Source organism: Morchella sextelata (assembly GCF_020137385.1).
Source record: "Morchella sextelata strain SCLS chromosome Unknown scls_3, whole genome shotgun sequence".
NCBI lineage: Eukaryota > Fungi > Ascomycota > Pezizomycetes > Pezizales > Morchellaceae > Morchella > Morchella sextelata.
The window spans coordinates 358,912-380,623 of NW_025408618.1; the positions used below are offsets into that span (position 1 = coordinate 358,912).

At 47.8% G+C, this 21,712-nt stretch overlaps 6 protein-coding genes across 6 annotated transcripts; 5 read left to right on the top strand and 1 right to left on the bottom strand.

Moving 5' to 3' along the window:
* Window positions 1-828: 828 nt before the first annotated feature.
* On the top strand, window positions 829-1,158 carry H6S33_008917 (uncharacterized protein; the record flags this gene model as incomplete). The annotated part of the gene is made up of 2 exons (XM_044841064.1): window positions 829-1,023; window positions 1,087-1,158. The coding sequence occupies 2 exons, from the start codon at window positions 829-831 to the stop codon at window positions 1,156-1,158; spliced, it is 267 nt and encodes an 88-aa protein (XP_044697732.1).
* A 2,261-nt stretch (window positions 1,159-3,419) lies between these two features.
* On the top strand, window positions 3,420-4,627 carry H6S33_008918 (uncharacterized protein; the record flags this gene model as incomplete). Its single annotated transcript, XM_044841075.1, has 4 exons — window positions 3,420-3,944; window positions 4,002-4,075; window positions 4,132-4,326; window positions 4,393-4,627. The coding sequence occupies 4 exons, from the start codon at window positions 3,420-3,422 to the stop codon at window positions 4,625-4,627; spliced, it is 1,029 nt and encodes a 342-aa protein (XP_044697733.1).
* Window positions 4,628-5,569: 942 nt separating this feature from the next.
* H6S33_008919 (uncharacterized protein) lies at window positions 5,570-6,724 on the bottom strand (the record flags this gene model as incomplete). Its single annotated transcript, XM_044841086.1, has 4 exons — window positions 5,570-6,001; window positions 6,069-6,356; window positions 6,408-6,487; window positions 6,577-6,724. The coding sequence occupies 4 exons, from the start codon at window positions 6,722-6,724 to the stop codon at window positions 5,570-5,572; spliced, it is 948 nt and encodes a 315-aa protein (XP_044697734.1).
* A 541-nt stretch (window positions 6,725-7,265) lies between these two features.
* H6S33_008920 (uncharacterized protein) lies at window positions 7,266-8,586 on the top strand (the record flags this gene model as incomplete). Its single annotated transcript, XM_044841097.1, has 3 exons — window positions 7,266-7,518; window positions 7,597-7,994; window positions 8,137-8,586. The coding sequence occupies 3 exons, from the start codon at window positions 7,266-7,268 to the stop codon at window positions 8,584-8,586; spliced, it is 1,101 nt and encodes a 366-aa protein (XP_044697735.1).
* Window positions 8,587-12,514: 3,928 nt separating this feature from the next.
* On the top strand, window positions 12,515-13,462 carry H6S33_008921 (uncharacterized protein; the record flags this gene model as incomplete). The annotated part of the gene is made up of 1 exon (XM_044841108.1): window positions 12,515-13,462. One exon carries the CDS (start codon window positions 12,515-12,517, stop codon window positions 13,460-13,462), a length of 948 nt encoding a protein of 315 aa, XP_044697736.1.
* A 7,213-nt stretch (window positions 13,463-20,675) lies between these two features.
* H6S33_008922 (uncharacterized protein) lies at window positions 20,676-21,101 on the top strand (the record flags this gene model as incomplete). Its single annotated transcript, XM_044841119.1, has 1 exon — window positions 20,676-21,101. The coding sequence occupies one exon, from the start codon at window positions 20,676-20,678 to the stop codon at window positions 21,099-21,101; it is 426 nt and encodes a 141-aa protein (XP_044697737.1).
* Window positions 21,102-21,712: the final 611 nt, after the last annotated feature.

Here is a 21,712-nt window from a genome sequence, read left to right on the forward strand (position 1 = left end):
TAGATACAGCACCCCTACACTTAAGTTAGATTCATCCCTTCGTTCGTGCCCGCGATTCACTGCATGATAGGCAAAAACCTAACCAGGAGGAGTAGTTGGTGGTGCCAGAAGAGGGAAAGAGGAGGCCACAAACAGTGACTTGTGGGCAAAAATGGTTCCCGGAGTGATGGTTATATAGATACGCTAGAGGTAAAAGACTTCTAAACAGGTAAAGTTCATTACCGTCAATACAGACGAAGGGATAAGTAAAGAAAAGTCCTAGATTGATAACCACTCAAGTACTGGATTCGGTGTACTACAATGCTGTTCAACGTCTTATCCTTGCTAGTATCGTTTCCAGACCATTCGATTAGATATTGTCTTTTGGTGGTGGTGGTGGTGGTGGTGGTGGTGGTGGTCAACTATTGGGCTATAAATAATATGAACATGTAGTGGGGAGCGACCCCCGGCTACATATATATAAAAATCAAACACCAGTTCGAGGAACCGCTGATATCTAAAGGGGAGTGTATAGGTCCAGAAAACTCACAAACGTTTCGTGATGATGTAACGCGTGATAGAGATACCTGACTAGCTATATTTCTATCCAGATGTAAGTTCAGTATATAAAATACATGCATACGGGGTTGCATATAAATCAGTACACCCTCTACCTCTCCGTCCACGTACTTCCAGCAAACTTCTGACAACAACGACAATACCAAACCCACCAAAACAGAACCACCAAAATGACCCACCACACCAGATCATATATACTAATTAACAAGATTGCTCTGCTTGAGGAAGACAAGTTTCAAATGAATAAGTCTCGAGCTAGTGATGACGACAATGAAAAAGGATTTCAACGATGACTTCATCCTAGAAATCGAAATCATCAAAAGAGCTAGAGATGAATCACCTCTGAATAAGATTCATGTCGCCCTACGCGTTCTTCAATTACTATCATTTATGGCTATGACCAGCATGGTGGTCTTTATTCCAGATTGTTCGGCAATGAATATCTTGGACACGTATGCTTTCTTGGTATAAAAACCCTTCTTCCGCTACAATTTCCAATCTTCACAAACTGACTGCTATGAGTATTAGTTCACAGTTGGATGTAATTACTTCCTTGCACAGGTTTTGTTCGCTGATATGATCGATAGGAACCAATTGTAAGTCGTCATCAAACGTTCGATTGGAAAATCAGAAAATATTAATTTGCAGGCATCTAAAATATGTTTCTTTTGTTATCGATGCCTTCTTCTGGATAATGCTTGAAGGTTTGGGTGATGTTTTGTCCCCTCAAGATATAAGCTGCAATTATCAAACATGGACTTTTGTGGTTTTGTACCCTATTTTCCTCAAGCTCAAGGTGATAGCAAGGTAAATAGCTTCCTATCGATTGATATTTGGCTAATTCCCAGTAAGAATTTCTATATCTAATGTTTTTGGCGTAGCACCTTCTTACTAGCTACTATGTTTTTAAGCCTGCCCCGTTACCTGGGTCGTGCCTGTGCTCGTTGGGCCTGTAATCGTGGTCGCCAGCAGCAGGGGATCGAGAGTGTGTGCTAGCTTTATTCATTTTTTACTTAAGGTGGGTATACTATAAATTACTTGGGATTGGTATAGCTATATGTTGAAGATTTGATTCCTCAGGGAAAGGTATATTGATTATAGGCTACTGTGAACTTGAACATTATATTTCACGAGGAGGGGGTTAATGGTGTCAATTGTGTTGCTTTTAATATTAATGCTGTTGATTTGTGATGTAAGGAATGCTTCTTGTAGTAGAGACGGTCCAGATTGATATACACGAAAAGGAACGCTGACAGTGCAACATTAAGTTCTCATTTAATTCCCTTGAGCCATTTTTTCTTCTTTTACTCGGCATAGGTTTATACATTAAGAGTATCGTGTCTAGATCGCCACCATGCCATCTATCCCTTCACCCTGCTGATCTCTCAGCTGCAGTATGACCGATAGCCCACCTCGAACGTATAATCAAACTCTCAGTATAATACCCCTACAAATCGTGGAACATTTGCCGCTCATGTCTTTTAATTCAGCTAAGAATACTCATAGTCAGGCTAATTGCGCCAAATACCCAAGAAGTTGCCAATTAGAAACCACTCCCTCATCCCACTCAACCATACGGGGACTTGTGGGTATGAAAACTACTAACGAAGCCATGACAATCATCCAATATTATGTCATGGTATTTATTCTCGGTGTTGAAGGCCATATTCCAGAGTGCCATTGGACGCACAATGTACTCGTATATTTACCAGTGGTACACGCGCATATAGTACCTCAACCTCATTCGATGTTGTGCTGACCGGACATATACTAGTGCTTCAGCGCATTCCCCTATATATTTTTATGCATATGTTTCACTGGACTGAGTGATACACATCACATGTGAGTCGATCTGGGGCATCTCAACCATAACAGTTGAACGCAAGAATAATGAGGACATAGTGCCAAAATCACCAGTCGAATTGTTGATCAATCTTTTGTGAACGCATTCACTTTTGTCGCTATAAAGCTCGGTCGTTCGGAAATGTGTGGTGCCCATGTAAGGGTTTGGAACAAAATCACAGCCGCGTGTGTAAACACACTCTTATAAACGTTACGGCCTTATCGGAGCTGAGCTGATTCATTGGTGACAAAGGGTACTATTTACTGGAACCTGTCTTGTGAGCTACTTCCGACTGAAAGAATTGGCCGAGCACTATAAGAACATTGAGACGGAGATCTCTATCGAGTCTGAAGGAGAACCATCTCCATGAGAACGTGCCTGTAAGTATTTTTGGGGTATGATATACCTGAAGGTTAACAGAGACGGGATGGGTCTTGAGAACTGTAAGTGTATTTTCAGTTCATAATATCGTGGCAGAAAGAGAAATTCCGGGAAGTATATGTCTCGGAATATGAATAGACAATGCATTTATATTGCTAGTTTTTCTCGATGTCTGAGATAATCAGGTCATTATAACGACGCTCATAACCGCTAGGATCTAGACACAAATCGCTTAAGTACATGTAAATTCTTGCAGTAATATAATGTACCAGAGGCTAGTAAGCGGAAAAGCAGTGCCACAAAATACGAAAACACTTATATACTGACACTGTCTATGCCTGAACGTGCCTTCATACCAAAAGTTTCAGTATCTGGGTACATGTAGGTTCCTATCAAGATTTAGTATTGAAATTGGTACGTAATGATTGATCAATACGTATGTTTAACCAGCATATGACCCGCAATAGGCCACCTGACGTCCCGAGTCTTACTAACTAGATTCCATCTCATTTCTACTTTACCGGTACCCCCTCGCCCACATATATACACACTCTCTCTTTTTGATATTGAAGTCACCAATCAACTTAAAATAAGTCTTTAACAACTCACTGACCAAATATCGACAGCTATGAGCGCCATGTCCCGTCTTGATCCTCGTAGGCTCAGTAGTCCAGCCCGCCGGGCAATCGCCGGGCTCGCAGTAGAGATACCCATGGAGCACCGTGGTGTGATGGCTATTCGCTTCCTTCTTTTTATAGCTCTCTTTATCTTTGGTTTCACATATGCCAGCGCACAACCAAGAGTCTATCACGACGTCCTCATCTGGAAGCACAATGCCACCCCACCCCACACTGTCTATATATACCGCAACATAACATCGTGGACAGATAGCAGGGGTTCGAGCAGTGGCATTACAGATGGTGGTGATGATACAACTCTATTCGGGAGCTTCCTGTGGAATAAGACAAGATCTCCGGGATCGGGAACACGTATTTGCAATGATACCCGTTTCGCAAATACAGAATACGGGATTGCGTGCGATGGTAGTTGGTCGCAGGCGAACAGGATTGGATTTGAAGATTCGTTGGGGTTCAGAAGGGAGGGTGAGAAAAAGGGCATGTTCTATATTGATAGATATGTGTTCTGGATGATAATTGTGTTTGTAAGTTTCCCTGTACAATGCGATGTGCGTGAGGGGAAATGCTTATGCGACCACCAGGGAGGCGTTGCTGTGGGACATTGTCTTATTTGCTTGTGTCATTCTTTACAGCCTGAGGGAATTGCTTTCTACCGGTCGGTGCCCCCCTAAACACCAAAGTTGCGAGTTGATCTGATAGAGAAGGTCTTAGATATGAAGTTATTATGGACTGCATATTAGCATTAGCCTTCCTATCTCTAGGCATCCTTCCGCTAGCATGGCTACCCTCAGGAAGGCTTGCAGGAAAGGAGGGATTTCCAGAGAAATGGAGCTACAACATAACGGACCAACTACTGAGCAACCGCCCAGACCTGAAGACAGGTACCGTGATGGGTTGGCTATGCTTGTATGTATGTCCTCGCGGTTTGTTTTGTCTGCTCCGCATAAACTGACGTCAACTCTAAACTCACAGTATCGCATTTGGCGCCTTGATTGCGCTCAACATGATACTCATAGACGACCTAAACATGTTCGCCAAGATCATAGAGAGAACACAGAGCCGGACGCAGGGACGCACTCTCCATGATGATATAGTCGAACGCGTCTCCGAGTTTGGAGCAGTCGGTAATACCGGCAGCTACTACTTGCAGCACCCGCCTGCTGCCGCTACTCCGCGAAGAAGGGTTTCGGGGGGTAACTGTGTTTAGGAGGAGGTTTCTTTCTTGATGCGCATGGCATATTTTTATCGAAACTAGCTTGGCTCATAACGTGGGCAGGCGCTGGATAGGGTGGTTGGATACACACATCTTTGCGTTGCTTTAGGTTGCGGACGTTAATTGCCGCCGGTTATACTAGTCTTAACGAACTTAAAGGAATAGACTGAATACTTTTTTTTCTTCCGTTGATTGGCTTGCTTAGTCTCGATAAACGTACTCAGACGCTGGGCGGATTCTCCAATATTTAGTCAATTCTCGTTATCCCTTTTTTAGGGGGAGGGGCTATTTATAGGATCCGGAAGGGGGGCCGAGTGAATCACAGTGCATCACTCGCACGCGGCCAAGCAGCAAGATACGCAATTATATCTTACTTACACCCCCTTCTTGTTTCTGCTCGTACACCCACGATGTTTGCATTGTGAAACCAGTCAATAGAGCAATGTTATGCTCACGCAAACCATCTTAAGAGAATGCCCAAAATGAGAAAAAGGACTATCCTAGTATGTATTTACCGTCCACGCCTATTTCTATATCCACGAACCTACATGTTATACAGATTCCCCGGCCCCGGCAATACCACTACCCCGGGAATGAAGTGTATCGCTGTTTTCGTCTACGCATCACGAAAACAACGAAGCAACCCCCAGCCATAGATACGCCAATGATGATTCCCCCCCAATACTGTATGCATAAAACCCTAGTATGCAGTATAGAAACCTAACCATATGAAAAGAACAGGGAGGACTCCGGGCCTTCCCATCGCAAGTAGGGAAGAGAGCAAAAAATAGCAACGAGAAAAAGAGGCGCACCAATGAGCAAGAAGAAGTAGAAAAAAACCTATAAAAAAACCCTACAAAAACAGCAAGAAAAACCCGTAATGAAAACCCAAAGCCCACAAACAAAGAAAAGAAGTCCAAGCCCCCCCCCCCCCCCCTACAACGTCGCCGCCCTCTCCACCCCCTCCACCACCTCCTCCACCTCCTCCACCACCTCCTCCACCTCCTCCACCACCTCCACCACCTCCACCTCCCCGTCCAGCCCACCACCATCATCCCTCCGAATCTCCACCGTAAACACCACACTCTCACTCGTCTCCACGACCACCTCCTCCGCCGCCAAATGGTTACTCGTGCTCACCAGCCCGCCAAAGCGCGTCTCGGCGTCCCTCATATTCCAGCGCAGGCCCTGCGTCGTGATCACCGCCGCGCCCCCGATCGGCAGGATCCCGCATGTAAGACCGAGCAGGTGCCGCGGCGTGAGGATGGTGTTGCGCCCGGGCGCGAGCAGGAACGTGATGTTCTCCGACGAGACGAGCGTCAGGCGGCGCGCGGGGCGGGTGCTGGCCGCTGTGTGGAGCGCTTGTATCTGTCGCCTCCACTTAGCCACCAATCCGCCGGCAAAAGCGGAGAAGCCACACAAAAAAAAAACATACCGAATGCAAACTCTGGTCCACCCGCCCGCCCCACCCGCCCACGGCCACCACGGGGATGGGGCTGTGCGTGGCCGACACGCGCGTGCCGCGCCAGCCCTCGAGCGCGTCGTGCGTCTCCTCGAACTCGGGCGACTGCAGCCCCGTGTGCTGGCTGATGTAGTCGAGGCACTTTGCGAAGTCGGTGCTGTCCTGGTCGCGGTCCTGGATGACGGCGACGCCGTGCGCGGCGTAGTAGGCGTGGATGGAGGGGAGGAGGGAGTCGAGGTCGCCGACTATTGCGTTGGGGAGCTGTGCGGTGGGGGTTAGTGGGGTGGGAGAGTGGGGGGTGTGGGGACAGACCATGAGTTCGCGGGCGGCGTCGGTTTGCAGCGCCGTGTAGAGGCGGTTTGCGCCGCCGTCTGCGCAGACGCGGAAGCTGCCTGCGGGGGGGTATTAATTACTGTTGCAGAATTCACCCGATGCAATGAAAAACGGTAAATATGGGCTGAAGGGGGGGGAGGAGACAGACTGTTTGCCCAGATGTTCCCAAACAGCTCCAGGTCGCTGATCTCCTGGTTGAGGATCAGCAGGGCGAAAGGTCTGTCGTCCTCTCTGGCGGGGTCGATGTAGCGCGCGGGGTCCCAGACGGTGGACCGCTTGGAGGGGGAGCTGCCCATTGCTTGGTTAATTGTATCTTCTGGTGGGTGTTTGGTGGTTGTGGTGGGTATTGGTGGTGGTGGTTGTGGTGTTGTGCTGGGTGTGGATGTGGATGTGGATGTGGAGGGAGCTCAATGGCGTCGGAGTCCCAATGAAGACCCGCCATGATGTCACGAGCACGGAGGATCGGCGCGTTATCAATCGGATCTAATCACCGCGTCGCCGCCATGCAGCCGGGCGGGAAGCCTGTCTCAGACGCTCGCTATTCCCCTTGCAGCTAGCCCAGACATGCGCTATCTAATCGAATCTAATCTAATCGAATCGCATCCATCTAATCTCGGCCCCCCCGTGCTTAGAAATGCACTGTGCTGAAGATATGACGATTGCTGCTGGTGCCTGGAGGAAAAAGGGAAACTCTCATCTCTCTCTCGTCTCTCTGCCGCCATCGCCGAGCACAAACACAGAGGAGCAGTATATAGAAACACCGCTCACCACTAATTCCTCTCCCCCCCCCCCCTATTCCAATTGACTCTCCCTCCCTCCTCCAGCGGAAAAAACAAAATGTTCCGCCCCGCCGCCGCCCGCTCACTGCTCCGCCACGCCTCCTCCTCCTCCTCCTCCTCCTCCTCCACCACCGCCTCCTCCAGAACCGCACTGCTGCTCCGCAAGCCCACAGCATCCAGCCGCCTGCTGAGCACCTCCGCCGCGCCCAAGAAACGCAGCACGCTCAAGGGCACGGCAATGAAATGGGCCCTCGCCGGAGGCATCGTCTACTGGTACACCACCTCCGCCGTCTTTGCCGACGAGCCTAAATGTCTGTCTCTCCCCTCCCCCTCCCTCCCCCGCCCCCTCTGCCCCCCAACACACAGCATGCAGCTAACCCCACCGGCAGTCGAAGAAGAACGCCCCGCAGGCCCCACCGAAGCCGAAACCGACCGGCCCGCCTCCCTCCTCCCCACAAAGCCCCTCCGCTCCAAGACCCCCCCCACCTCCACCTCTGCCACCTCCTCTACCACCTCCTCCACCGCTACAGGCGAGGGCGAATCCGCCGCCCTCGCAACCCACCCGCGCGCGCCCGACGAGCTCGAAGAAGAAGCCTCGCAGGAAGGCGCCTTCAACCCCGAAACCGGCGAGATCAACTGGGACTGCCCGTGCCTCGGCGGCATGGCGCACGGGCCCTGCGGCGACGAGTTTAAGGCCGCCTTCAGCTGCTTTGTGTTTTCGACGGAGGAGCCGAAGGGCGTGGATTGTATAGACAAGTTTAAGGACATGCAGGCGTGCTTTCAGAAGGTTTGTTTTGCGCTCTTCCCCCCCCCCCCCCCTTCCCTTTTGCGCCACTCTCCCGCTGCGTTTTTTTTTTTTTTTTTTTTTTTTTTTTTGCGCTGGCCTTTCATAGAGGTGCGTGCAGGAGCTGAGTGAGTGGTAAACACAGTACCCAGAAGTCTACGGCTCCGAACTCGACGGCGACGACGACGACGAGGACGACGACGAGCTAGACCCCGCCACCTCCCCCGCCAACACCCCCCTCGCCGCCAAGTCCTCCGAAACCGGCACCGACCGCTCCCCCACCCTCTCCGCCACCACCTCCTCCTCCGGCTCCGCCGCCACCACCGGGAAAGCCCCCGCCCACACCGGCACCGCGCCAGCGTCCACCGGGAGTGCGCCCGCGTCCCGCAGCGAGGCACCACCGGCAGAGGTGACGGAAGCAAAGACGGCGCCGAGCCTCGCGGAGCCGAGCTCGTCGGTGGCGGAGACGCCTGTGCTGCAGAGTGCGCATCGAGGCGATGCGAGGGCGAGGTCGATTAGTGATCCGCCGACGGAGAGGGAGAGGGAGATTGCGGAGGAGGATGCGCCGCGGAGGAGGGCGCCTAGGAAGGATTAGAGGTTGTGTGGGTGGGGAGAGGGGGGAGGGGAGAGGGGGAAGGGATTGTTCCCCGGAAAAAAAAAAAAGTAGAAGATGTAAAGTATGCCAGGCGCGAGTAGAGGGTGCGGGTTTGTAAACTCAAAAATTCAAAATTATGTGTATATTTTTTTTTTTATCTCCTTTCCCTCTCTTACTTTCCCCCCCTTTTTTACATACACCACGATCTCTAGATATATATATATATATATATATATATATAAATAACACAATAACCCGCGATTGTAAATATACAAAAACCTCTCTTTTCACTTTCTCCCCACCCGTTTGTGAAACACCCTCGTTTCCGTCCAATCCCAACGCTCCATAGCACCCTTCACACACCATCACTCGGCCCGTCATGAGCCATCAATCGGTGGGTTAGGGGCAGGGTTAGGGTTGGGGATATTAGGAATTTTGACCTTCAGTGCTATCCCTCTGATCCATTTATTCGGCCGCGTAAAAACAGTGTGGCTTCTGCAGCAGAAATGTGGGCCGCGGGGGGGGAGGGGGGGAACTAAAACACTGCTCTATATCTGCACTCGGTGCTAAAAAGCGTCGAGGGGGGTTGCTTGCATTCACCAGTCAGTGGCCGGGGAGAGATATGGGTCGACTGGTAGCTAGGGCTGTGGGTACGTGTGTGTAGCTTTGGATACTGTGTGGTTTTATATATCCCCCGCGGCCTCGAATTCTCTTGATTGAGTCTAACACCCCCCCACCCCCCAACCCCGCGGCGGGCCCAATGGCGTGACGGGCCGGGGGCTCGACATGTATTCGCTGGCATTTACAGGCGGGTTATATCATCTCCTCCCCCGGGTACGTCCCAGACGAAAAACACACCACAAAACCAGACTGGTAATAACCAGATAGCAGCAGCGCCATCTCGCCAGACGGCGGCTCCTAACCAGATACCATGGTAGCCCTAGTGTCGGCAGAGTGCTCATAAGCACGCGCGAACAGCCGTCTACGCTAGAATGCCGGGCGTGACACACACTGTACTGTGGGGTATTACTTACTCGCTCGCTCACTCACAGAGGGTTGCGGTTCTACGTACAGCGGGGGCTGTTTAGCGCAGAGACGTTTTGGGGGGTATACCAGTTGGTGAAGAAGCAGCGTGGCCCCTGATCTGATCTGGACAGGAAGAGGAAGAGGGGCTGTCTTGTCTGCCCTGTTACGCTACATGGTCGATCCCGAATAGCGTGCGTGACTGGCGGGCTGCGAATCCGCGCGTGGCCCATCCCTCAATCCCCGCGCCCGCACCATCTACTCCGTCACTTACAAAGATTTCTGGAATCGCCGTCTCCGGTCTTTAGTGGTAGGAGGTGAGTGAGGGTGGTAAATGGCCCCGGGAGGTGGGAGGTGGGAGGGCGGCGGGATGTATGTAGCTGGGCCCGAGGTTCCGTGTGTGCGTGCGGTTTGAAAGTGGCGCCGCATGCACGCTTCCTCCTGCGGGGGAAGACATGGACTAGCTTCACTCGCCGTCAGTCCCGGTACGCGGGGGCCTGGACTACAATACATCTATCCACTCTTTGTCCCGGCCCCTCCCAGATACTGGGAGACAGAAGTCAATCAAGCCCTCGACCCCCCCGGATCGGAGCCATAGCTAGGGCCCGAATTAATCCAGTTTCTTTGTAGGACCTACCAAAAAAAACTGTCTCGAGAGAGCGCAGCGATAGGATGTAGGTACTACACGCCTGTAGGTTTTCGGACCCCAGGCCCCGGACCCCGAGCCCCTCTGTCTAGAAACCTCAAACCCTCCGCCACGACCGGTCCTAGACGGGCTAGTGGCTCGAGTGAGTATACATGTATGAGCCAATACCAACGCGCACACCTGGACCATCCATTATCCTCTCGAGAGTAGAGCCAGCGTAGGTAGCAGCAGCGCAGGCTCTTGCACGGATCCGGAGAGAGGGGGGGGGGGGGGGGGGGGGGGAAGAGAAGTGAAAAGAGACACAGCGCCATGTCTAGCCAGCTAGACAGCCGTACCACAATACGAGAGGCCCTACAGTCGGAATATCATATATACCAGCAGTATCAGCTACAAACCTCCGCGGGGTGAAGTCGAATAAGGTGAAAAAAGATGCTAAGCTGTATTCTTTCGCGAATTCCTATTCGTTCGTTCAATCGCCCCCCCCCCCCCCCCCCCCCTCTCTCCCCATATGCAGCGTAATCCTATTATGGTTTTCAGCGCAGCTGTTAGAACTATTTTTCAATGTCTCATAGTTGGGAAATAGCTAGAGGCGTTCGAATCATAGACGTTGGACAGACACCCATCTATGTCCGTGGACCTTCCCTTCCAACAGAGGGTGCTCGACCTTGGCTATACGTCCAAAACACCCGGATTGGGTGCCTAAAGTTTCTTTTAACGACAACAGTCCCTGAAAGTGCTAATATTTGGGGGCGAACATTACATACCGTTAATTCTCGACAAATCCACTATCTCCGCTTCGTTAAATCTTAATTCCGGGCGAGAAAAAGTGTGTATCTGCACGAGGTTTGGTGCGCCGGTTCGCCTTGGTCCGGACTTACCACATACAAATACGGGGATAGTGGATTATTCGAGAATGAACGGTATTGTGGGTTGACAAAAGTTCGCATAGCAATCAGCAGAGATTACCCAAAATACTAATTTACAAGTCGGTAATCGGGATTAATAGCTAGGAGCTATGTTCTATCAATCTTCAGCTTTCTAATCATTTAACCATCTCTTCTATATCTTTTGTGGCTGTGGAGTTATAGTCGTTTCATGACAATACATACATGTATGTAATGCGGAAAGGTTAGAGTCGAGGGCGTGTCCGGACAGGCAGAATGATGTATGTATTCAAACGGAAGTTCCCCCCACAGGCAGTCTGAGCGGTAACTAACTGATGCGAGATATTGGATATCGATTAGCATGTGGAGACATATCTATACTGTGTACACACAAGAAGTACCAAGTGAAGACAACACAAACCGAATGCATGTACACAGCTGTACAATCCATGGGACACCAACAGCCTCACCTGAACAGAACCCCAGTGGGGGAAAAGTACCCTTAACCCGCCTCTTCCCCCACAGGTTTCAAAAGTAAACACGCTAGTATAAATAGCACTATTGCACTTCCACTGCCACGATCGGGGTCTTGTTCCTCTGCTTAAGCGGAGCAAGACATTGCCCCGACTCGGCTGGGCCCCCCGAAGCACTCGCCTAATTTAAGCAGATGTCAGATTATCATTATCATCATCACTGGTAATGGTACTGGCACTGCTCTCACTGACAGCAACCATTCATGAGAGTAAGTACATATGTACATACCTGCTGTCAAAAGAGTTTGCGGGGTTTCTGGTACATACATAACCCGAATTAATTCGCTTACTGATCAGGCGATATGCACTTTCTGACGGCGCCTCACCATGCAACATGGAAGCCTTGTAGACTCTGGCGAATTCTCAGCTCCTTACTGATATAGAGATGAGAATTGTGGTAGTACATGCCACGGTAGAAGAAAGCCCAGCCTGATCAGCGATCGTACCCTGGCTCTGGAGGTCTAGGTTCAGCGAATTGAAGGCTTGCAACTACAGTATATTAGCAAATTGTTCATAATCGCCTCTATTTCATTGGGCGAACGCATTGGATATATACATAGAGAAGTATGTGTTTATCTTCAAGCCACTGACCCCTGGGGCACGGCGGGAAATTGCTACGCCGAAACTACCTTACACATATCCAAACATTTAATCAACCTCCAAGAATCTATATAATATGTAGATGCGAGTGGTTTCACTGTCTTCTTGCCGTTCCTAAATTATAAAATGCTCATCGACTTCAATCCACAAGGTATCACTCAGCGACCCTACGTTTTTACGACCACTGTCAGCACACGCACACAATGAATCGAGTTTGGACATCCCCTTACTTCTGTTCAGTCATGGCTAAGAACGATATCGATATTCAACCACCAACCCTCGATCCAAAAGTTACCGGCCCAAGTACTCCTGTCCCTGTATACGTACCGGAATATCCTTTGGTTGGGGAAACCGAGATTCCAAAATTCCTCAGCGCTCAACTTCTTACTCAAGATTTAAACGAAATCTCCCCATGGCTATTGCTCTTCCAAACGCCAAGCTCCAATATCTCGCCCCTTCATCATCAAATTGTCCGTCAACGGGAGATTGTAATAACAGAAAAGATGGGGTTGCATCTACTCTGGCACAAAAACAGAATTTTTATTAAGCCGTTGCCTTCGTATCTTCTTGACGATAAGTTCCGAGAAAAGTATGTGGATAGTGACCCAAGCCTAAAATTAGCTGTTGGCGGGTTCCTTCATTCATATACATGCTTGATTCAAAGTCCATCCGACATGGATATCGCCGTCGAAAAAAAGCTACTGCCAAAAGGGGCGATCAATGAACCGGATAAACTTTTCACGCTTTTGAAGCGTTATAAAGGGCTACCGGATGAAATGATGTCCCCTCGATTCCAGTACGGCGAACTTCAACTCAGCAGGATAAACTTCTTCATCAAGATATTCCGCCTCCAGCCAGGTTACCATGAGGTTCATGGCCAATATAGAACTTATTTCGGCCGCTTTATGGGACCATTCCTCTTCATTTTTGGAACAGTCAGTGTAATTCTATCTGCCATGCAGGTTATTCTAGCAGCTACGCAAGATTATTCCGCCTCGCGGACTTCGCCACGTTTATTCGAAATCTTCTCGAAATGGTTTTCCGTAATTTGTATTGGAATTGTTGTCGCTATGATCTTTATGTTAGGCGCGTTGTTCATCGGTATGGCGTTTCATCAGGGTGCATTTGTTCTGATTCACGGAATAAGTAGATGGGGAAGGAAGTGTAAGAGAGAGCTGCACGGTGCTTGAGGTCTCCATGTAATTTATATCCTGAACAAAATTGACATGGTCAAAATGAATTTTTGAGGCCAATAATAATTTTCCGTACTGAGCAGAGTCAAACTGCTCTTACCCTCGCTTATCAACGTAGCGTAGTTTCTACACTATGCCTAGACCTTCTATCAGATAATTCTAACAACGATGCGAGTAAAGAATGATTCATCGAGATAGAGGCATAAAGACGGACCTCAAGTGTGTATAAACTCAAGGCGGATGCGTCAAAGATCTTAGATATCGACTAAATTGTTCAAGCAAGCAAGATCGATACCACCATAGTCATAGAACTCGAAATCCTGAATACCAGCACATAGTAAAAGCACTATGGTTACTCTTCCAATTTTTCATCTTTTAAAAATGTGAATTAAATTCATGAACTACCACCGCCGATAAGATATCGAGTTCTTAGAGCTCTTGATAATACTATATTATCCCTCTTCTCCATGGGAGAGGCTGGTCTCGAGTCTAGGACTAATAGTCCTGGACTGACGAGTGATCTCACATGACTCACATAGGTCTGCCAACCCCGCCGTAACTTAAATCCTGCAAGATGTCAACATATATACAACCTATTAACTTTGTATGTTTTAAAAAGTGAGAATTACCTGTCTGAGTGAGGTAGATGATCCTCGTAGGCTCGTACTACAATTGTTAGCATTTGCAGGGCCTTCCCTGTCTACAACGTGCTGTGAGTAGTAATTCTATGAGAGCTAAAGTTGAGAGTGAAGACTACCAGTTATGATGACCTGTAAAGTATCATCGGTAGTAAAAATTCGTATTAGTATGGGGGAAGGGTACCATTGAGATGGATACAGGCGTATCGATCGATACCAACAACAGCAAAACTCAAACGGCAAAGACCGCGCGTTGATGTAGTCATGATAGTTTTGATTGCATACTTGTATGTGCCGAAGATTATAGCATCCCATAGCACAAGCCAATAGAAGATGGACCCGAGCCTAATGGCATTCAAGGCTATAATGGAAAGAGAGGTATGCAAGGAAATTAGGGAGGGAAGACAGGAAAAGGGGCTCTGTGGTGATCTAGTGAGGGCAAAAATGACCAGGGGTACATGTGGAGAGGGGTACATGTGGAGAGGGGTACATGTGGAGCTACGTACATGTAGTTGATTCATGTATCGTGGTCTACAATGTACTGCTGGGAAAAGACTTTCTCACTAACAACGTGTTTGCAACCCGATAGCGACAATAGACTACATTCCTCGAGTGATAATCTATGATGTCATTTCACTATAGTTTTACCAAAAATATCGTACACATGCTTAAGAGTGGTCATTTCTTAGTAAGTGCATGCGTTTGGCGACTACATGTACTGCTCATATGAGACGATAAACACGCAACTTGAAACCCTAACCAAACATCTTATAGCTTCGGGTCGACGATAAACCGGTGATTCAAAATCCTCATGCTGTGCATGCATGTCGGTCAACATCCCTAGGCCTAGACCTTTGGGATTAATTTTATGGAAAAGTGCGCCTACAAAGTTCTGTGATACAAACGCCCGGTATTTGAACATCTCACCATTTCCTGAGAATTCATAAGGTACCTCCAACTCTAATCTCAAATGCCACCGAGTGATCCTACATGACTTGCACTCTTCATCACAAACGAATGCTTCATCGACGGAACTAAGCAGATTCCAATACTGGCACAAATATTGACTTGTTGATATATTCACTGTCATAAGACCCCATGACCTGCCCCTCTTAGGGATAAAGTCGTATCTCAGAATCAGAAAACATGCTCGTGCGATCCACTAGCTTGGTGGCTCGCTTGCAACATTGAAACACCACTTATCTGAACTTGTGAAAGTGTGTATGCGCATAACCGCCATAATATCACAAACATGATTTCCAAAGGCAGACCTAAGGGATACTGCATCCCGAAACCGGGAAGACGGATCCTCACAGATACATTAAATTGGGCCGAACAAGGTTTAGGCTTCTTGCACTTCTACTCCTACGCATAATATAGGATGCCAAGCGCATCACAGCGTCTCACTCTCCACCCCCTCTTCCCCTCCACCCTTCATGAGGTTTCATCCAAACACCTATCCAAGAATTCAAACTTTGTTTAGTCTTGCAGAGAACGCGGTTCGTCGCCTGCGCATCTCTGGTAAGCTGTGCTGACGTCATCAGGAAGAACACATGTCCAGTTTACTCCTTCAAAGGCACAATATCTCACTATCAGTATCCCTACTCTAGATATCTCTACCGTCCCGTACCTATTGCAGTCGGCAAGTAAGTACATAAACGCTTACAAAGAGGGGCCGCGCCGAAGAACATAATGGAGAGTGGGGTAAACCCAGAATGATCACGGGACGGGGAATCGGAAATTTGGCGCTACTAGTTTATGAGGTAGGAATTGCAATTCCATCGGGACCAGTATGTTGGGGGCGGTCGAGATCCACGACCAATGATTTGCTAGAAATCCTGGTGCCTAAATCACAAGGCCACAGCCAAGCAGGACTTGAAAGGTGCAATAAATAAAAAAATAAAAAAATACAACTCCCGATCCCGATAGCCAGGGAATTTTATCTCGCGTTAGCGGTACGTAAAAACGATTTTTTTTATTAATTTTCGTCTACTTGTTGATAGCGTTAAGTGGTTTCTTGCGTCTCGACATTTGACTGCATCGGCAAGGTAAGCTTCAGGTTGCCAAGACTACCGCCGCCGCCGCATCTAAAGTCTTAATGATTCCGGGCAGATACAGAAGGCAAGATTAAGATGAGAACTGATTCATGCATGGGCTGAAAAAGAAAATGAGAAACATATAATCGAACCCATTGAACATGGGGATTCCATGGTAGGATGGATGGCCAACTACATGCATGCATAGTGGCTAAAATGCGACTTCAGTTTTACAAGCGGTCATCCAACCAACAACAATTTCACAAGCACAACTCTAAGTGGATTCAATCAATGACATACGTAATAAGGTCCAACAGAAAAATAAAAATAAAAAACGAAACAACTCCCGTATGTATGTACAGCCGCATTCGAAAAGTACTGGCACCCTACTATATTGAGTCGTTCATGAATTGTAGCCCACCAACAACCATGGCACTCATGCATACTCAACTTATTGACAGGTATGACCGCAATAGAGACATTGCAGCTCTCTCTGATAACGGTCTCGAATATGAGAATTGCAAAGTAGAAAGGACTGCCTCGTGAGTTTAGCCCGGAGGTGCCAAAACTTTTCGAACGCGGCTGTACATATGTATGTACTCTACATACCAACTATACAGGCATGAAGATTGGCTAAGTACATGTACCTCCAGTAAAAAAACACTGCCACTGCCGAGGATCCGGCAGCCAGGATAGAGGCGGGGAGTGAGAAGGCTGGGTACATACAGGCCTCACACTCAAAGCAGAATAAATGCCAGAGCCCATCCCGCGCGGCGCAGACATTTTAGCTGGGCCCGACAGTTTGGTCCGGCAATTGATGCAGTGCGACATATATCATCGAGTGAAAACGGACTGGTTTCCTACTGGAGGCTGCCTTTAGAGGATATTCTTCAGGTGTCACAAAAATACGGATGAGAGTATTAAATCGAAAAAGTGCTCCGCCGGTCGTTGACCCATCCAAACTGACCCACCAGACCTGATTCGGAGCCTGACTAAGCAGCGGATTCGATCGATTTGGTTATCGTCACGTGCTCTGTATTTATCCGGTCATTCATCAACAGTTGGACTTTCCCATCATTATGGATCACTAATGGTCAACGAAAGTTGATCACTTGTAGCAATAAATTAAGAAAAGGGGTTTACGGGAACCGCTCGTTAGTTGAGTCTACATCAGACGTTTTACCGGATCGACACCATATCGTCAATCTAGGTTATACAAGAGACGTTCATGGCCCGTTGTATACTACGTGTAATATTTTAGATAATAGGCCCGCCAATTACATTTTAGGACCAATAAATCATACGCAGACCATTAACTAGTTCTCAGGGGGTAAAACAGACCGAAGATTTGTAATTATCACTGAATCCTACCTTTATAGCGATATTCATATGTTCCAGTTTACTTATTGATAATGTAGCTTTATGTTGTGTTGCAACAGACTTCATGGCCGCAGTATCTATCATTGACCCTCGGCCGCTTTGTGCCAAGAGCCTTTCTCCTCTAAAGGGTTATTTGCCAAGGATTTTATAAGGTACACGGTATACGGGCAACATTAATGCCGGCCAACTTCTACCTATGCCGGTACAGTATTAGACGGTATTCACCCACAGATTCCTCCTTCATCCCTTTCTGAGCGGCTTCACATCAATCTCATACCCTCATGCCCTCAGCTGATCCAACCTGCAGGCTATTACTAGTTCTTGCTGGTAACCAAAGACTCTGGGACAGGCATCTTTGGCACTCGTGGGGGTAGTACCTTGGTGGACCCCGAGGAAAACGGAACCCATTATCTCAACTCGTCTTGTTTCAATAGAAGATGTACTGAATGGGTATTTTCTGAACGAAAGCGTGAGAGGAGGTAGTGTACAGAGAGCAACCATGTGCGCGTGGGGTAGAAAACATGATCCAAAACCTACAATGGTCATGTAGGTTTTCTACTCAGACCTGCACTTTGATGGTTGTTGTGTAGCATCTGATGGGCACGAGACTATATATATATCATGTGTTTACCCAACTTCCAATTGCATTAGCACACTTGCCTAAGATACGGATAAGTGAGTGATATGCCATGAAGTGAAGGAAAAAAGGTTTACTCTCCTCCCTCTCCTAAGATACTCGGGACCTATCAAACCATCGGTTTATCCGTGTATTTATCCGTGTGTGTATGTCGGGTCCCTATTATTTAAGTTATTCCAAAGTAATTCGCTGGTTCTCAGTAGGGTTCCTACTTTATGCAGGTACATGTTATGACCCAGAAATCCACTCTCTCACGAGTTAGCTTTATGGAATTAGTGATAAGGACATTAATACTGGGAATATCAAATAGAAGTGTCCAATCATTGCTCTGAAATTTATAGGTCTAACATTACGGAGCAATATAATTAGTGCTGCTTACATATACCTTTCGGTCTCAGGCTCATTCCATCATAATCCATCACTCATCGACAGAAACCATAGAACGGACACCCAGATCCTCAACCCAACATATACCAAAACTTCATCAATTATAGTAAACACTACATATTATAATGAGGGCAATCCTCCTTATTAATGTTTCACGTAAGAACTTTAAAGCTTCTGTACCATATACATGGTTCTGGGGCTCACAAAGTCCCTGGAATATATCCAAGTAGATGCTCTTCGAGCCTTGTATGCAACTACCAAATGAAGGAAGCGTCGAACTCAGCGGAGGGGAATAGAAGCGGTCTATTATGCGTATCCCTCTTATTAGTCCAAGTAGAGAGTATGTAAAACAGCGCATAAAAGTAAATCGGTGGAGCTGAGTCTAAAAATAGCATTGTGGAGCGAATGTGACTCTGTGACTTCCACCATCGCCAGACAGGTGAAACAACGTAACAACCAGCCTCCAGATTTGATTTTGTGGACCCTAGATGTCTTCATATGCTTATTCTCTCCCGATTGCGGATAGCCCATTGAGAGTTGTGTTGTTGAGGTGTTCGTCTAATAGTATTGGTAGTTACAGCTTGCAAAGAATGTCTCATCCTCAACAAAAAAAACTGGTACTTTTACGGTCCGATACAGCGACCAGTAAAGAAAACTAATTGAAGATGGACCCTTGGGTAAATACGGTTTGCCTCCGGCGCACATCTTCAGGGTTTCCCCTAAGCCTTTGAGAAATCGACATTTGAGGAGATCCATGGCGGTACTTACTGGCCGTTGACTCGTTCCACCACACATATATTCCTCCACTCGGGGCTTATGTACTCCTATGTTAAGCAGCACACTTATTCGTAGGTTCCCTTTTTCTTTCCTTTTTCTGCGCGCGCGTCCGACCTGTCACTTTGCCCCCCTATCCTCGATATCATATGAATAAAATCGGATGGACAAAAATTCGCCGCGGCGGAAGAAGGCGGCTGTGTTACACAGCATGGGCGTATTTGGAACGACTATAAATGACGTACCCTACGGAAACACCACCACGATGGTGGTGGTGGAGGAGCTGAATTCACAGCCCAATCTTTCTTTCGCTTCTCGGATTCTAGACCTCGGAATACGCAGATAGACCTTTTCAATTTGCTTCCAAATTCCCAAGAGTCGGGCTCTGGAAACAGGTAATCCCAACTGTCGCTTCCAATGCAATTGCGATACCTATTTTACCCGCCAATGAGTGGCCACGCCGGAATTCCTTCTCGGAGTGGGACCGGTCAATTTCGGGGCGATCGAATCCACAACCTTTCGCAACAACCTGATTAGCATGGTAAAAACATGGCAAAGCGATATCGTCTGGCTCTAACCTCCGGCACATCTCAAAGGGTGGAAGAAATTGCAAGAAGGTTCTACGACAAACGCATGACCATTCTTGCACATTGTTCTCATAACACTAATAGTGCGGTTATTTCCATATTGCACTCTATTCTGTCTGTAATTGGGTATATCGGGAAACGAAAAGCAGATAAAGCTCGACACAACAGTCGAAGCATTTCAACCGGAAAAACCTCCATAAAACACCTCATCAAAGAGGCTTATTTTGATAATTGAACCGATAAAGCCATAGATAATTCTCAACGGGTCCGGTTTTGAATGCGGAGCCGGGTAAGATAAATGAGCCGAGAAAGGCGGGGCTGGTCCGAGTGATATATTGTGAATGGTTTTAGACAAAGAAAGGGCATCGGTTGAGGCAGGTTTGGATTGATCACTACTTTGATCTAACAAGTCAAAAACTGAATTATATTCACTTACACGAGGAGAATATGCGATCCAAACGTATTATAATATGACCTTCGTATTTGTTGTTTTCATCACTCCGATTCCTGTATGACAGACGGCATCGTGCAGGGATATTGCCGATCTCAGCTCACACTTCCCACCTCCATCGAGCTCCCAGAATTGTTTCCCCGCATTTCCTCGCCACCACCTCCACCTCATTCTCGTCTGTCGACAAAAGCATCCGATTCACAACATCCTGTCAAAGGTCAATTCATCGTAGTTCACATCCTCTCCGCCACAAACAATCGTCAGCGACCAATTCTTTAACTCTATCTCACGAGAAGCTCTCTGAAAAAAGAAGTCGAGACATGTCTCAATCTACCGCCCCTCACCCCACTTACGACAAAGCCCATTACTCTTGGGAACCCCCATCTACTCAGAGCTCACAATCAATCATCAAATCCTCGGACTCCGCTGCAGAGGGTGAGAACGCTAGTGATCCCACCCATCAAGGGAAGCCTCAAACGGCACCGGTGATTCCTCGTCGCTCTTCGTACAATTACGCACAGGACAGTGCTCAATTTTCCAACCTCGGAAATAATCCCCTCGCTGGAAGTCCAGCGTCGGGCAGCGGCCAGGCAGGAGTGAAGGTATCAGATAGCGATGTTGAGGGGCTACAAAAGAAGTACTTTCATCAAAGGCAGAAGAGTTATACCCAGGAGGATCAGAAGCGCATGCAACATGAATTCATGATGAAGAGCGACAATAACCCGCAAAGCTTTTCGGAAACTTAATTCAGTTGAGGAATCATGGAGAGGAGAAGGGAAAGTAATGGAGGACTAGTGGGAGGGAGAGATGGTAGTGTCTTGGGGTATGGGTTCGAGCGGGAACGTGCATCATAAGATATCACTCAGCGTCACTTTTTTTTTTTTTCCTTTCCTTTCTTTTCAGAAGCGGGATGGCTGCAGGAGATTTCAATTCTCCGATTGAAGTTTTCTGTCCCTGTTTGAGGCAATAAAAGCCAGATTATGTTTTTGTTTCGCGCTGGCATCTAGCCTGTAACCTATTAGGCATGATTCTCGGCTCTGTCCCGGTAAATTAACGGGGTATTTCTGAAGTCTCAAGGGTCGTTCCCATGAGACTGAGTTTTTCCATAACTGCTTTGTCTCTCCTTTACACTTGCTTTTTCTTCTGGCCTCCCGCCTTCTAGTTAGCTATTGACATGTCTGTTATCAAATGACCACTTTCTGTATCCCTTCGATTGCAAGTATGATCCTGGCCCGGTATGATCTAAATTCCGCTACTTCTCCTTGAGTTTCAGCCATTCAAAATGCAGGATCACAGAATCAACGATCACCAATCATCTCTAAAAGCCTTGTGTAGTTGCGAGATGATATTCATGTTT